At 42.3% G+C, this 17,221-nt stretch overlaps 1 protein-coding gene across 1 annotated transcript in view; it reads right to left on the reverse strand.

Annotated features, from left to right (window-relative positions):
• The window catches only part of BMX (BMX non-receptor tyrosine kinase), a 47,605-nt gene that overhangs the window by 22,481 nt on the left and 7,903 nt on the right, over nt 1–17,221 (reverse strand). Inside the window, exons 2-11 of the mRNA XM_081221818.1 lie at nt 16,886–17,032; nt 15,724–15,828; nt 13,689–13,770; nt 10,992–11,111; nt 8,230–8,294; nt 5,505–5,680; nt 3,964–4,035; nt 3,256–3,309; nt 1,510–1,564; nt 126–205 (exon numbers count right to left, since the gene is read on the reverse strand). Of these exons, the coding sequence (XP_081077944.1) occupies nt 126–205; nt 1,510–1,564; nt 3,256–3,309; nt 3,964–4,035; nt 5,505–5,680; nt 8,230–8,294; nt 10,992–11,111; nt 13,689–13,770; nt 15,724–15,828; nt 16,886–17,032 (956 nt within the window). The remainder of the gene's footprint in view (nt 1–125; nt 206–1,509; nt 1,565–3,255; nt 3,310–3,963; nt 4,036–5,504; nt 5,681–8,229; nt 8,295–10,991; nt 11,112–13,688; nt 13,771–15,723; nt 15,829–16,885; nt 17,033–17,221) is intronic.

Below are 17,221 nucleotides of genomic sequence, written 5' to 3' on the forward strand. Positions count from 1 at the left end.
ACAGAAATACTTTGAACCCAAACTCCAGAGCTTAAAGATGGGATCTTATCCCAAAATGTGACTGAATGACCAGCATATTCAAAGAACATACACAAGAAGATGAAAGAAGTCCGCATCATACTTACTTCATAGCCTTACTAAACAAGGACACTGTGTACATTCCCGCCTGGCTGGAATTTCTAACCATAAATGCTCCTTCTTTTCCCTAAATAGGAAGGAGAGTGTGGAAGGGACAGAAAACATTTTCATTATTCTTGAAAACGATTTGCCCTGGTAGGTGGTAGGAAAGTAGATCTTTTAGATCCACTTTAAACATTGACGGCACAGATTACTCACCACTTGGCACAGAAGGGACCCCTGGTTTAGCTTTCCTCCTTCTCTCACTCAGTGTCTTTATAGATCTACCCTGTGTGCTTCAACTCTTCCTCTCCAGTTAATTTTTAACCTTCTCTGATAATTTTCCCTGTTTTGTGTTTGTGCAAGCCTAACGTTTTAATCTTTCAGAAATAAAATTTAAAATCACATATCACCATATCATGCCCTTGGAAGGTTTTAGAAAACCAAAGGCGCAGAGCAAATCATTTATTAAATTTATGCTCAACTTGTCTTTTGTAATGTGCTGATTCTAAGCAGATTTAGATATAGACAAAGTGGATATTAAACTGTGCACGTGACGAAATAGCGAGTTAGGTAGTGGTCACCACATTCTCACTAGTACCCCTCCAAGAAATAATTGGTGTGTTGTATTAGGTTGAACTATAGCAGTGTCACTTTTGTAAGTCAGAAGAGTTTGCAATTGGTAAGTCCATTACCAATTAGTAACAAAATCTGATAGATTTATTCCCCATTACATCTGCTGTACTCTGGTTTAGGTGCTAATGGTTTTAGTGACAGGCTTGAAGTATGAGGTACAGATGGCCCCCAGTAAATCATCTCTCTGTATATTCCTGCCCTGTGTAGTCCCCTCCCACATCGACTTTGTGCTGGCCCAGGTGATTTGCTTTGGCCAGTGGGACATTAGCAAACATGACAAAAGCTGAGACTGTAATTGCTTGCACTGAACTGTGGGGCTTGGCCTCTTCAACCACTGCCTTGAGATGACCGTGCTGTGAGGAAGCCCAAGTTAGCCACATGCAGATGGAATATGGCGCCCTGGTTGACTACCCCAGCTAACCCCACCCTTAGTCAATCCACCAGCTAAATGCAGCCACAAGAGTGACCCTAAGCAAAACCTGCAGAACTGCTGGCCCAGCTGACTCATGGAACAGTGAAGAATCATAAAGCTTGTTGTTTCAAGCCACTCAATTTTGGACTGGTTTATTATAGAGCACTGGGGTTAGAGGAAGTGGCTAGATGTGAAGGGCCTGGTGGCCCACAGGGTGGACAATTAACACTGTGATGTCTTGACTGTATAATTAGCAGTAAGGTTTCTATGAGCAGTGCATTACCCTCCACGCCCAACAATAGAAAGACATTCTTAGAGGCTATTTTAAAGACTAGACTACTTACCTTTTGTCTCAGTAACTGCTCAGATTGTGACCTGGAGATGTTACCTGCAAACCAGCTGCAATAGAAAGGAATTCCATTTTGAGAATTAATAGTGTTTAATTGCATAGCTTGTCACTTAACTTTCTCACCTGTAAAATGAGGCATTGACCCAGATCAGGGTTTTCCAAGCCTGGCTGTTCAAGAGGATCACTTGAGGAGCTGTTAAAAACTCAGATTCCTAAGTCTCCGCCCCCCAGTTATGATTCTGGGGTGGGGTCTGCATATCTTTCCTGATCATTTCCCCAAAGCATGCCTCTCACACCCCATTGGACCCTAGAAATGATGGAGATAGAGACTGTCTATATGGTCAGATCTGGGCTTTCCCAGTCAAAGAAAGCCTTCCAGTTCATCTAAATGCAAAAGACTAAAATCCATGATTAGAGGTTCTCTCCCTTTGGTTTAAGTCCTTGTCATCTGTTAAAGTATAAATATCTTTGGATAATTTTTGTGCTAGCATTTTTTTCTCAGTCATTTTTCTTTTTCACACCTTTATTGGAGTATAGTTGCTTTACAATGGTGTGTTAGTTTCTGCTTTATAATGAAGTGAATCAGCTGTACGTATACATATATCCCCATATCCCCTCCCTCTTGCGTCTCCCTCCCACCCTCCCTATCCCACCCCTCTAGGCGGTCACAGAGCACCGAGCTGATCTCCCTGTGCGATGCGGCTGCTTCCCACTAGCTATCGGTTTTACATTTTGTATCTCAGTCATTGTTATCTTAGTTTGAATGATTCCAGTAGTTGCTTTCCAGAGGGTAGATGTTGGGGAAGAAGCTACGGTTAAAGGGGAACTAGAAGGTGGTGAAGAGTGACATGTACTTTGTAAATGCTCTCACTGCACTCGTAGCCAATGAATCAGTAACAGCACTCATACAAAACCAGAACTAGCAATATGCGTTATCCTAGTGTCCAACTGAATTGGTCGCTGTTGGGTAGCAGGTGTCTGAGAGATGCACTGTGCCTTCTTACTCCCACCTCTCCTTAATGCCAGACTTTAAGTCCAGGAGACGATTATTTTGTCCCTATTTGTTGTCGAATGATAGAGTCTTAGATTTTGGAAAGGACCTTAACAGCCACTTAAGACCACCCTGTCTCAGTATAATTGGGGTGATCACACATTCTTATTTGCCCAGAGGAGTCCAGTTTATGCCTGATGTCCAGATGTAACACTGAGCAGTGCACTCTTTCTCTTCCTGAAGTGTCCTAGTTTGGATGTTCAATGATAAGGTCACTCTAGGAATAGGAATCTCTCAACATAAAGGCTGTGATATTCAAGGCTCGGTTGTGCTACCTTGTAAAATTACTGCATCATAACTAACTTCACAATTGGACTCAACGCTAATAAGAGCCTTCAAACTTCATCCTGGCAAGGGGCCTCCAGGGAAGAAATAATCAGCAGAAATGTCATGGGCTGTATCTATGAAGTCAAAGCGAAATGAAGAGGAGGCCAGGTATGTGATAAATCCCAGGAATATGTGCAGCTGGTTTAGGTCATCCAGACTGCGGAAAAATACTTTCATTAGTAACAGCCCAGTTCATTGTCACCCATCCTCCAGATAAATGGCCCAGAACCTCACATGAGTGTCTCCATGTAAATACAGCCTCCTGAGCAAGTTTGGGCCATCTGCTTATAACCTTAGGGGAAGAGAACAATAGAAACGTCTATGTCTAGTTTTAGAGAAACACAGAGGACTTTCAAAACTCACTCATAGTCATCAAGGTTTTCCTCTTCTTCAGATGAACTTGACTCAGGGGATCCCCTTAAGAAGAGAGGGAATGACATGAATACAAAAAAAAAACACCAAGAAATAATCCAGGCGCCTCACAATGCCATATCGAATCCCACCCTGCTTTCACCCATGTGAATAAAATCTGGACTGTTAGCTTTCCCTTTTTTGCACTTGGGAAGGTGTCAGCAAAGTGAAGAGAGAATTGCTTAAAAGTTGAGCTCATGCCCAGTTTCATGAGAAATTGGCTCCTTGATACAGAAGGCCCCCAGGAATGTAGATTTCTTTGACTCTGTCAGAAGAGCGGGCTCGTGAAATAAATGAGGACGCTTCCGGGAGAGCCCTGATACAAAGCTAGAGCAAATCTTGGTTGTGTGTAGAGCTATTCTCAGAGAAGAGTTACTCAACTCTACGTTGTTTTCCCTCCTGCTAGAGATGCCTGAGCCCGGTATGTCCGTGTTCATGAGAACACCAGCGTATATCGTGAACGATGGGTAGGAAATACCAGCGTGACCCAGAAGCCATCAACTGAGACCACCTTCAGGTTTCAGAGAAGCAAACTACCTGGATTTGTTTTATATTTACCTTAAAAAGTAAATGCTAGTTGCAAAATTATTACAAATGTGGTTAGTTTTCCTGCAAAAGGAAGAAATCCTGGGTGTAAAAGAATATCTGAATTTGATTTACCATGACATCTTTAAGGTGCTGTGATCTACAATATTTCTTTCCGTTTGGTTACTGCATGCCAAATCTTCACTGCTACAAAAAAGAGGGATACATTTCATAAATGGATGTTTATTTATAAATGTTAAATGACAAAAGTAATTTTGTTAGATATGTTTCAGCTTTAGCAGTCTGACCCATATATGTCACTTGGTTTGGAAATGGAAGCTAATGAGTCATTTTCACATTTTCATCCTTGCAGCGACTGCACTAAGAAGCAGTAGTTTGACAGGGTGCCTAAACAAAAGAGAATTTTTAATAATGGCTCATAATAACCCCAAACAATAGAAAACTTGGATTAATAAATCATCTTGACTGGGTTTGCCCTGATTTTCTTGTCTGTATGCAAGCATTCTGTTGCTGATATATTTTAAAATAAGTTATTTTCCTCTTTGCTGTTATGATTGCAAAGGAAAGTCCTGAAAATACCAAACCGTTTAACTCCATGTGGACACAGATGGATCTGCAGGATTCTCTTCATCCTCTGCCACCCATCATTTTATCTCTCTCATTTGGGCTGCGAAGCGGAGCCTGAGGAAGTACTGACTTCTCCAAGTCCAAAGGCTGTGTTATTTGGAATGTAGGACCTACTTCCTGTTTGCCTTCACAGCCCAGGGTCTTTTTCAAAACCACACTTCAGTGAATGCCTGGAGAAGCCCCAGCACAGCAATGCCTCCTTCCCCAGCTTCCCAAACAGCCTTGCTCACTAACATAGCTTTTTCCCTTCAGTTCTTCATGAGAAAACTCTTATTTAAAAATGCTAAGCAATTTATTTAGCCTTTTTGTGGTTTTTAAGAGCATGTGGAGAGTATCCATCAATTGTGCATCGCTTAGGTTTATCCGCATGAGGGAATACTATACAGACGTTCAAAGTAATCAGGCAGGTTGCACGACACTGGGACTGTAATGAGCACTACTGAACTCTCCACTGCAAAATGACTAGGGTGGTAAAGTTTACATCACGTTTTACCACAATTAAAACTAAAAAATTAAAAATGTAGTATGTCCTCATGTATTCAAATGGGAAAAATGTCCCAGATGTTAAGTGAAAAGAGGAGGTGGCAAAGAAGATTGTGTGGGCGCAGGTGTACATCCTGAGAAGGCGGCCATGGCCTCACTTGATTTACTAGTCATTTGGCCAGTGATGCCGAAGTACATTAAAAAGTAACCCACTCTAAACTCTCTCAGATAGAGGATATAGTTTAAAGATTTGGTGTTCTGGAACACGGGGTTATTTGGAGGAAGAGGGGAGAGAAAGGAAAGGAATAAAATGCTCAAGTATTACTTAGATCATTAGATATGATCATCTAAATGGAAAGTCTGTGCTGCTGAGTCTCAGCAGGGCCACCGCTACCCAGGCTTCCGGCTCAGGCACTGAACATTTTCTCAGAGGGCATCTCTATCTCAGCTGAGGCCTGTGTGGACCGAGTTGAGGCTCAGCTCCAAGGCAGTGGGGCAGTGTCTACTCTGTGCACCGCACAGCCAGACTGAAAGCTGGGGTTTACCTTTTCAGTCTTCTTACTTGCCACCAGTCAGGGCAGTCTTCTCTTGGCATAAACCACATGTTGACGTTTGACTGGGAGCCACAGTTTTTCTTGGAGTCACTGTCATACTGAGCTAGAGCGGTACTTGAAGATGGTTCATCCGTCTTGAGAATAGGAACTGCTTGAGGAATCTTCAGCTTTGGAGGATAAGAGATTTTAGTACATCACAGTGAGGCACAGATGCATGAACTGGGGACTAACAACCAAAGTATATTAGCTCTTAAATTTAAAAAAATCGGAAGGAAGGGAGGAGGGAAGGGGGGGAGGGAGGAAGGGAGGGGAGACGGGGTGGGGGAGGGAGGAAGGAAGGGGAGGGGGAGGGAGGGAAGGAGAAGGAGGGAAGGGGAGGGAGGGAGGAGGGAAGGAAGGGAGCAGGAAGGGAGGAAGGGAGGGGAGGGAGGAAGGAGGGGAAGGAGGAAGGGAGGGGAGACGGGGGAGGAAGGGAGGAGGGGGAGGGGGGAGGGAGGGGGAAGGAGGAATGGGGAAGGGAGAAAGGGGGGAGGGAGGGGGAGGGAATTACTTGCCAGAGACTAGATGCCATGGTTTTGGGCTCCTAAATTATCCTCTGCTCTTAGATTTGTTTAAAATAAACTTTATTAGAGTATAATTTACATACCACATACTATAAAATTCACCCTTTGTAATTGTAGAATTCAGTGATTTTTGGTAAACTTATCAGGTTGAGCAGTCATCACCACAATCCAGTCTTAGCATCTTTCCACCACTCCTGTGAGATCTCTCGGGCCCATTTCTAGTTAGTCCCCGTTCCCATCCTGCCCCTAGGTAACCTCTAATTGACCTTTGCTTATTCTGGACATTGCTCTTAGGTGTTTTACAGAGCCATAATTTTCAAGCTTCAGGGCTGGAGCATGTATCCAAACCAAAAAAAACCAATATCACTGATAACAAACTAAAACCCCCAAACCTTAAAAATTCCATCAGTTTCCTAGGGCTGCCATAACAAATTACTACACATCTGGTGGTTGAAAACAACAGAAATTTATTCTCTCACAGCTCTGGAGGTCAAAAGTCCAAAATCAAGCTTTCACTTAAAAGCTGTGGGGGAGAATCTTTGCTGGCCTCTTCCAGCTTCTGGTGGTTCTAGGCATTCTTGGCTTGTGGCATCATAAGTCCAATCTCTGCTTAGGTCTTTAAATGGCCTCCTTCTCTGTGTATCTCTCTGTGTGCCGTCATCTTCTTATAAGGACATCAGTCATTGAATTTATGATCTATCCTAATCCAGTATGATCTCATCTTGATCCTTAACTAATTATATCTGCAAAGACCCTCTTTCCAAATGAGGTCACATTCTGAGGTTTTGGGTGGACATGAATCTGGGCAGACAAAAATTCAACCTATGACAATAATGGATTTCTTTTTGTCCTTCATGTTGGTTTACAAAAGTTATATGGTTTTTACTTAGATAGAAAGAGAGAAATAAGTATGTGTGTAGGTGAAAATAAGTACCCAAGACACCACAGAGCTGATGGGTGGATGGAGATGCTCCCTTACTTTCAGGTGAGCTTCCAGAAAACCACAGGGAGGCCATTTTATGTGTCTCCTGGCATTTGAGGAGGCTGACACCTACCTGGGAAGCCTAAAAGCAGGAAGTTATGGCTTTGAACCCAAGAGAGCAGGGCACAAGGATAGCCTGTACTGTGAGCGCGAGCCACATACAGTTTTACTAAGCAGAGCAATCAAGGTTTTGTTTGTTTTCCTGTAGGCCAACTCCACCCTTGAGTGAGGGTTGGCTGGGAGCCATCTTGAAAGGAACTCTGCCCTAGATGAATGAATGGACCCAGTAGAAAGTTTGAGGGCTAGAAACCGAAGAGCTAAGGGTCAAGACATTTGCTCTGTCATAAAACTCCACCCCAGGGGTGGAGTCTCCTGTATGATAAAGAATCAGCATTGGAAAACTGTCTCACCCAGAAGCCACCACTACCAAATCATGATGGGAGTGGCCACATATGACTGTCTCTTTTTCATTATACCCTCTCTTCCCGGGCCTCAATCCTGAAAGCGTCAGAAATCTCAGCCTCTCCATGACCTCTCCCCCAAAGCAGGCTGCCCTCTGATACAGACTTGAGCTAAGGGAAGGGGGGGATGTTTTAACTTGAAATGACGTTTCAAGTCATGGGATTATAAAATTGGATGGATCACTTTAGAGGCTGTTCTCATGACTACTAGTAGTTGGGAAATTTGATGTCATCTGAGGTAATGACATACCTCAGGGACAGAGAAGAAAGCCCACCAAGTGGCTCTGAAGGGATAATGGAGGGAAAGAATTATATTCTGCTTGTGCCCTATGGGGTCCCATTCCTTTGCCAGGATACGTACATGAGGCAGACTTAGCCATGCTGGTGGGGGGGGTGGGGAGGAATGTCAGCCAATAATAGCTGCCTGTTATATGTGATGCCATCTTAAGGGCTTCTCCCACATACACCATTTTTTGTGTTTATAGGTTAGAAAAAGACCCAGTCGTTAAATGCAAAAAACATAAAATGGTAAAATGGTTCCATGTTTGAATTTATTATTTGCTACTGCCATGGCTATTGGCGATAGGCTATGTCCTCTCTCTCTTTGCTGGGAATTCTGAATGAAGCCCATGTATTCTAGTCTTGAATTTGGCAACTCTTGGTTTATTTAATATATCCTGACTATGAAAAAAATTGAAATGTTGACTTACCACTCTGTCTGGGAAGATGGGAACTCTGTGTTTTTCTTCTTTGGGTTCAATGTGCAGATCAGCATCTGAAGAGTAAAACCAAGTAATAGCAGAAAAAACTTTAAATAAAACAAAGCAGAACACCCAATGTTATGAATCAAAAGAGTGAACTAGATTGTGTGAGCAATACTCCAGGTTACATTAACTTAGAACATCTGGAGTGATTCTGTTGCTTTCCTGTATAATACCCAACTCAGATACCACTTCACCATTGGTTATCAGTATCTTCCCAAGTGGATAAGAAATTCAAGGTCCTCTAAATTCTATAAACTGTTAACTTATACCACATTTCCACCTCGTATCTGAGTAACAGATATCTAATCTCATTGGGTAGTATCTACGACCCTAGGATTCAGAATCCATGTCTGATTCTTCTTTGATCAGCTCATACCAGATGCATAGAAATAGCTGATTTATAAGTGAACAAACTTACCCTATGCTTCCCCCCCCCCATTGTTAGGATACTTGTTGGTTTTTCTTTCTACTCACACATGTAGATAGACATCCAGGTTGTGAGGGTGAAGCCATTGTATGCCTTATAAGTGGGGTCGCCATATGGTTTATTGACTCAGCTGGAACATTTCTGACAGTGATGGGTAGGCTTTTAATAATTATGCCAGGTCCCAAGCTGCAGGATGAGATTGTCCCAAACAAATTGGGGTGTATGGTCAACTTATTTATAGGCCATATATACCTTGGACAGAGGATGGTCCATGACATTTTGGAAACAGAAGGAAGCAGAGATGCCCAACTGTTCCCTTCCTAGTAGATGTGCCTGCGGGCTGCCTTGTAGCTCAGCAGAGGAGGAGGCCGAGGGAAGAAGTTACACTTAGGCAGACAGACAATATCACAGCTGTCTGCAAGCCATGACATCTCTACTATATTCTGTAGTTTTCTTCAGAGGCCGGCAGAGAGCCACCCAGGACACATGGCAGGTGCCATCCAAACAGAGCCCAGGAAGATAATCCCAAGGCAGTGCTCTCTCTGGCCTGTTTTCCTGCTCTTTCCCAGGGAGTTAGGGTAAAGTCAGAGCTGGAATCTGGCCTGCTGAGTAATAATGCTGACCATAGACAGAACCATTGGGGTAAATGATTAATGCTGTAAGGAGACATTACTCTCTGGCCCTTCACACTGGAGGGAAGATCCATGCACGGTCCATTCTGTATAGTTCATTAAATCATTGCAATTCATGAGTATAAAGGGCAATGTGATCTAATTAAGATGAATAAATATTCATTGTATAGTTTAATTGAGATGGGAAATCAATGAATATTTAGTCACTGATTTTTTTTTGGGTTTTTTTGCGGTACGTGGGCCTCTCACTGCTGTGGCCTCTCCCGTTGCGGAGCACAGGCTCCGGACGCGCAGGCTCAGCAGCCATGGCTCACGGGCCCAGCCACTCCGCGGCATGTGGGATCCTCCCGGACCGGGGCACGAACCCGTGTCCCCTGCATCGGCAGGCGGACTCTCAACCACTGCGCCACCAAGGAAGCCCTAGTCACTGATTTTGTTGTAAAATTACCTATAGTAACATTAACACAATTGTCAGGGGTCAATACTATTGTGGGGTGAATTTGAATAATATTTCACGTCCTTGTTTTACAGTTCTTGAAGTTGTTATCATGCAGCTGATCTCATTTAATTCTTTAAAGTCATTAGAGTCCAAGCATAGTTTGTCTAGGCTGGTAAAACTGTTATCAAAATAAGTTCTCCTTCTTATTTATCAACAACTTCATGTTGTTAAACAATGATAAACTTCTAAAATATATGACTGCTTCATGTAAGTATCCTGGTGATAGAATAGGACCCCGTAGGGCACAAGCAGAAAACAACATAATCCTTTCCCTCCATTAGCCCTTCAGAGCCACTCAGTAGGCTTTCTGTCCCTGGATAAAGTCTCAGGCAGATTTCCCTGGGAATATAACTCTGGATAGAATCCGATTGCACGTAAAGCAAACCCTACACTACTTTCTGTGATGTTATTAAGAAATCAACAAACATGTACAGAATGGCAAACCACTTTATATGTTTGAAAACTTGGCCATCCATCATTTTGGTATATATGGTGATTGAAAGTGTTACTTAGGGCTTCCCTGGTGGCACAGTGGTTGAGAGTGCGCCTGCCGATGCAGGGGACGCGGGTTCGTGCCCCGGTCCGGGAAGATCCCACGTGCTGTGGAGCGGCTGGGCCCGTGAGCCATGGCCTCTGAGCCTGTGCGTCCGGAGCCTGTGCTCCGCAGCGGGAGAGGCCACAATAGTGAGAGGCCCGCGTACCAAAAAAAAAAAAAAAGTGTTACTTAAATTTTATCCTTGGACATATTTTTGAAAAGAATGTTGGTTTTTTAAGTTTATGATGTTAGTTTGTGAACCATGGTGATATGTTCCCCACGTTCTACCCATCTGGAGTTTATCTTCAACCAGGAAGAATTTTGGGAGGAAATAAACAGCTCCTTGCTTGATTTATGATTTCCATTTAAAAATATTTCTCATGACATGAATGAATGGCAGATGTTCATATTGTTATTATTTGAAGGAACATGACTCAGTTGACCCTGGATTTAGATTTCATTTGCTAGATATCATGTTCGAAGCTGGATATTCATGATGCTGACCAATCTGGCACATCTTGTTTTCCTGAACTGGCGAGCTGTTCTGGCATTTGCCAGGTTTGCCTAAAGGGCATCGTCCACCCAGGGTCCAGCCCGACAGAGGGGTCACATTACATGCTTCCCAGAGAGTACATCCTGGGGCCGCTTTGCAACTCTGCTGGCAGCACAGGAACTTCCCGTACACGAAGAACCCACTGTGGTACTTGATCAGCAGATGGGGGTTGCCCCTTATCTCTGGGGAGCAGGCAGGAAGAAAGCACAGCATGAGTAAACGTTGGCCCAAGAGAAGAAACACATTCAGTAAGTGCTGTTATCATAAAACAATGAAAACCTCATTTTGCTAGCAACCAGGCTAAGAGCAAACGGTTCCCAAAGGATGTAAGTCTTTCACTCAGAAGTTAAAAAGCCAAAAAGAAAAGTCTAATCATGTTTTAGTAAGAACAACACAATAACTTATATCAGTCTTAAAAAAAAAACTGCTAGAAACTACATATATGCATCAGCTTGGTGTTAGGATTTTAGAGTAGGACTAGATCTTAGCAAGAAGAAAAGAAGTTTCCAATAAACATATACTCCCGCCCCGCTTCTGCTTTTTATTTTGAAACATTTCAAATGTGCAGAAAAGTTGCAAGAATAGTGCAGTGAATGTCCATATACCCTTCACACAGACTCACCAACTTTTAACCGTTTGCCACATGTGTTTCATCTCATTTTCTCTCTGTACATACACATTATTATTATTATTAAAATTTTTTATCATTATTATATTTTGCTTAACCATTTGAGAGTAAGTCACAGATATCATGACCTAAATAATGTCATCCATCACTACTTGAGCATGTAACTTCTGTTAACAAGGACATTTCCTTACATAACCATAATACAATTATCAAATTCAAGAAATTTAACACTGATACCATACTATTACTTAATATATATTTTGTATTCAAAATTTTTCCAGTTATTCCCATAATACCCTTTGTAATCATTCTCTTTTTCTGATCGAGGATCCAGTCTAGAAACACACATGGCATTTAGTTATCTAGTTTTTCCTGAGCTAGAACAGTTCCTCATCCCTTCTTGGTCTTCCGTGACTTTTGACCTGTTTCCACTAAGGAATAAACGGTTTATGGGGCTACTTTTCTAGGAATATGTGCATATTTTAAAAAACCATGGGAATAGGGCAATGTTGAATCCAAAGAAACGAAATTCTAATATTGGAGTATAATACTGTGTCTACAACAAATTCACCTCTCTCGAAATACAGCGTAGAAACCTACAAGGTCTTAGTAGAGAACAGTTCGAGAAGATTCTCCAGGTAGGGAGGGCTAGTTCTACGTGTGACTTAAACTCTTTCCTTCTTGATTTTATATTCATCTTGAGGATTCCTTATTTTGATCCCAGGAAAACTCCTGGGATCAAACTCCTGTGGCCCGGCTCTGGGCTGGAATCAGGAATATTCCAAAGAGTTGATAGTCTGGCAAATCCCCCCAAAGGAGACTGAATGGGAAGCAGCATCTTAGAGCTCCTCCCGGAGGCCCCGCTATAACACAGTGGCTCATGTTTGTGTGTCGGACTCTTTAATGTATTTATGAGTCATTCATTTCTGGCTCCTGAATGCTCTAGGAAAAAAGAAATCTGATCTCCCGTTTTACAGGTCAGGAAACTGAGACCCAGAGACGTTAGATGGTTTTATAGATGACACAGCAAAGCAGCACTTGTTCGCAGATTTGTCTGACTCGAAGAAGGATGCCCTTCTTACTTCAACAAGCTGGCGGCAGGTAGAGGGAGGCTTTTCTCTTACCTGGACCACTTGATTCTCCTACAGAATAGGTTGCTAAACCCCTTCATACAAAGGGAAAATTAAGCCCTATGAGTGAAAAAGGATGTATTTGCATTGAAGTAGAGTAGGTGGTTGTCTAAGTGGTGTAATTTGAGGGGTAGCGAGAAGAGCCCAAATCTAAAACTTAAATGAAGTAAAATTTTCCCCCCATCTGGGAGCTTAATATCTGAAATTCCACCAACAGAGTCACTCGTTTGAGTTAAATATTGTCCTCACACTATTACTCACCTTTAAAATAAAAATATCATAGGGAGAAACATCATAGTGCCAAATTAGTAATAATCTTCTCTCTTCTGTCAAAGGTTGTTGCCAGGGCAGCCCAAGAATCACTAAATAAATGTTTCATGAAATTCCCAGTTTTGCCTGGCATTTATACTGTACTGTTTAAAAAGTTGGGTTTGGGTAATTGAATTATGTGTTCTCCATAATTAGGTATGTGACGTTTGCCATGTCTGTTTAATTTCACTCATCTGAAAAATGGAGAATAGTATTATTACCCCTTGCCACAGAGTTGTCAAGAGGATTACCTAAGAAAATGTTTTACAACTACTTGACACAGTAGCTGGCAAATGATAAGTATTAGTAAGTATTAGACATAATTTTCTGTAAATACCCAAAGTACAGTAGCTACAGGACCCAAGAGAGAGCCCCATGAGGATCTAGACTTTGCTCTGATAAAGGCAAGCACAGTGGGTGGAGAGCAGGTGGTCTGGCTTCCTCCTAGCTGTGGGGAAGCCACAATAGCCAGCTGTGTGCTGGGCAGGAAAGGGAATCCGATCCCCAGGCTTCCTCTAGGTAACAAAGAGAATGCAAAACAAGGATGAGTGCAGCACATTCTCTGAGGTTGGTAGGAAAATCAACAGATTTCTCTATTGGTGTTAGGCCCTTTTATTGCCATATCTTTCCTCCACTAAGCCTCAGAAGAGCTCAGTCAGAGACTCCCTTTGATGACATTTTTTAAAAATTACCTTTTTGTAATGCTTTCAACCACTGACTTCGGCTCTCTTCATTTGATGCATACACATAGAGAAGCCCATCTTTATAGACAATCTGGCAAGGAAAAGATTTGGTGCATTTAGATATAATTGTGTTATAGTTCAGTCTGGTACAACTACAAATTTTTGTTATCCAAGAGAAACACTGAGTTTGCCTATATAATACACATTAGCTCTGGAATTAGATTTTTTAAATCTAGTTATTTTTATCCTCCACCCCTCAATTTATTTTATCCCAGACACCTCTACACTTTGGAAAATCACAGCAGTGATGCATCTGACAGCAGTGAACATTGAGGCCTCAGCAGGAATGCCCTGGACCATGGAGAATTATAAAAGTATAAAATGTTAGACGTTACAGGTGTCTTAGAAGTGTTCTGGTCTATCCACCAACCCAGTGCATGACTGTCTTTATAGCCCACTGGAAAATGTTTATCTGCTCTATCCTTGAAAACACGTTCAGGGATAGAATGCCCTTTATTTTTGCTATGCCATCCTTGCCAATTTCCATTCATTCTGATCATCATATGGTTCATGCTTATATTGAGTGAAAATATGTCTCCCTGTTACTTTACTCCCTTGGGTCATGTCCCACCCTGGGAATCCCCAGTATAAGTCATTTTCTATTCCTTATGATACTTGGTGAAATGTATGAACATTCCAGTGTCTTGCCCAGATCCTTCTCTAGTTTATTCAGCTTTTGTGGGTAAACAATACAGACCATTTAGTAAATACCAACTAGTTTCTGGGCTCTTTCCTAGATAATTTAACATTTTAATTCCCTTTCAAGTCTATAAAAATATATGATTATGCCTACTTTGCAAATGAAGAAACAAACTCAGAGAGAGGTTGAGAATGTTGTCTATGGTTACACAAATATAAGCAATGGGGCTGGGAGCTCTGTGGCGTTCCAAAGCTCATGTTCTTTTGAGTATTCCTTGCCATGGTGATACTCATTTGAAGCATCTTCCATGAGCACACGCTCCTCCGGTTTTTCCCAATTGGGCACTGTTCTTTTTTTTTAAGTGGGAACTATGGACTGTTCACTGACTGGATTATTTTATTTTATTTCATTTTTTGGCCACTGTTCCCTCATACTAGCACAGGGTAGTCTGACCATTGGAAGAACAGTCTGTCTGTCTCTAGAGCAGAAAGATAAGTGTTCTTGATATAATAAAAGTAGGGCAGGTGTTAGATCAAGCCACTTCCATGGGATACTGTAGGCACCCTCTCCGTAGGAGACCAGTGCTTGAAATACTTCAGGGTAAAATTCCAACTCCTTAGCGTGCTATGCAAAGCCATTCGTGATATGGCCCTGGCTACCTCTCCAGGCTCGTCTCTCACTCTTTCATGGGGCTGCTTAATTCTAAGCACCACCCGGATTTCTCCAAACGTGCCATACTGTTTCACCTACCAGGGTCTTGACATCTCCTGTTGCTTTGGTTTCGCTGCCCCTCCTGTTTTTGCCGAGCTAAACTCCCATTGTCCTTACCGACCTGAGTGTCACCTCCAACAGGAAATCTCCCTGATCTCTTGGAGTGAGAAGTGCAGCTTCTCCGTTCTGAGCCACCATGGCTACGCTGCCACCTTCGTCTTAACACTTACCTCCCTGCATTATAATGCTCTGTAAATGCCTTGGGGACAGGGATAGTGTGCCTAGTACCTTGTAGCATATTGGAAATGCTCCACAATGTTTGATGAAAGACATCTTCAGACCCCAAGGCAAGTCAGACCACTAAGGCCTACACACTCATCTATCTTTCTCTCCCACTAGGGAAGGTAGCTTGGCGGATAGAATTTTAGCAAACTGCCCCAATCCCATCTGGGGATGTTCGAAATTCACAGAGAGGTTGAGCATGCTCTCTGTGGTTGCACAAATATAAGCACCTGCCATGGTCTTAATGAATCATTTAGCAACATCTTTATTTATCCCCCCAATACTGAGTTCATAATAGAAAATATTAAAAGAAGCGCCATCCATCCAATGGAATGTTATCCCTCCCCTTACCTGAAATGGGTACCGTCTCTCCACGGGCGTCTGCTCCTCAAGATTTACTTTCTCCACACATCTGATTTTCTTAATCTCAATTGATCCTTTTTTGCTGCCTCTTTTCTGAATTAAAAGGAAACTGTAAGATGCCTCACGTGATATACAGTGGTGCACAAAGAACAGAATCAAGTCAACGTTACACTTAGGAGGGAGATTGGGAGGTGAGATGGGCACGTGAGAATCATTCCAGTTAATTCCGTAACGGTCCAAATCCAATGCTGAGAGAATATATTTTTCGAGTGTGGACATAAACTCCTCCAAGGGCAAGTCTTCAAGCAGCACTTAATTTTTTTTTTGATAATCTTGAAACACATTTCAGATCACCTGCCATATGGTTAATCTATTCAGGAAAATTAAGCATCTTCATCTTGTTTCAATTTTATGACAGTATTTCAGTATTTCTACTGTGATAGAATTCTCAGCTGCACAGAAATAGTCTTATTTCCAGCATTTGTCAAGACAGGGTTTCTCATCTCCAGCACTGTTCGGGGCCAGATAAATTCTTTGTGGTGGAGCCAGCCTGTGCACTGTAGGATGTTGAGCTGCATCCCTGGCCTCCACCCACTCGATGCCAGTAGCAAACTGCCCCCCTCCCCCAGTGATGACAACCAAAAATGTCCCCAGCCATTGCCAGGTATCCTTTGGAGGGCAAAATCACCCTCAGTTGAGAACCACTGTTCTAAAGTGACAATTTGCCTTAGTAAAGTTAAGCAGTGTTTGAAAATGCTTTATCTTGAATTAATTATAACTTGGCTAAGGAAAGACAATGTGATAAGTGAGTGCAAGTTGATTTTTACTGTGTTCGCCAAGAAACCTGATGTTTCCTTATATTAAGCACTTTGTGGAGACTCGAGAAAAATAAGTAGCATTAAAAACAATGAAATATGGGCCTCCCTGGTGGCGCAGTGGTTGAGAGTCCGCCTGCCGATGCAGGGGACGCGGGTTTGTGCCCCGGTCCGGGAAGATCCCACATGCCATGGAGCGGCTGGTCCTGTGAGCCATGGCTGCTGGGCCTGCGCGTCTGGAGTCTGTGCTCCGCAACAGGGGAGGCCACAGCAGTGAGAGGCCCGTGTACCACAAAAAAAACAAAAAAAAAACAATGAAATAAATAGGGTCTCACCATTTTGTCATATTCATAGTAGGAGAGGTTTGTTTTGGTCAAAACAAAAAGCCGCTCTTTATAATTATTGGGTGACATTTTCTTCTTTTGCTGTGACCTTTTGAGAAGAAGTTCTTCTAGAATGGATTCTGTGTCCATATTGTCGTCCTAAATAAAATAAAATGATTAGAATGAATGTTGGCAGCATCTAGCTAGGTTGTCTTTTAGCTTTCATAATTTTTATTCAACTATTTCTCATTAACGGATAATATAAATAGTTTTTTAACATTAGATTTAACAGTATAGAGGAAAATGCAATGAAGCAGGCTCTTTTTTTTTTTTTTTTTTTTTTTCAGT

This window comes from Mesoplodon bidens, assembly GCF_964165515.1.
Source record: "Mesoplodon bidens genome assembly, chromosome: X".
Classification (NCBI taxonomy): domain Eukaryota; kingdom Metazoa; phylum Chordata; class Mammalia; order Artiodactyla; family Ziphiidae; genus Mesoplodon; species Mesoplodon bidens.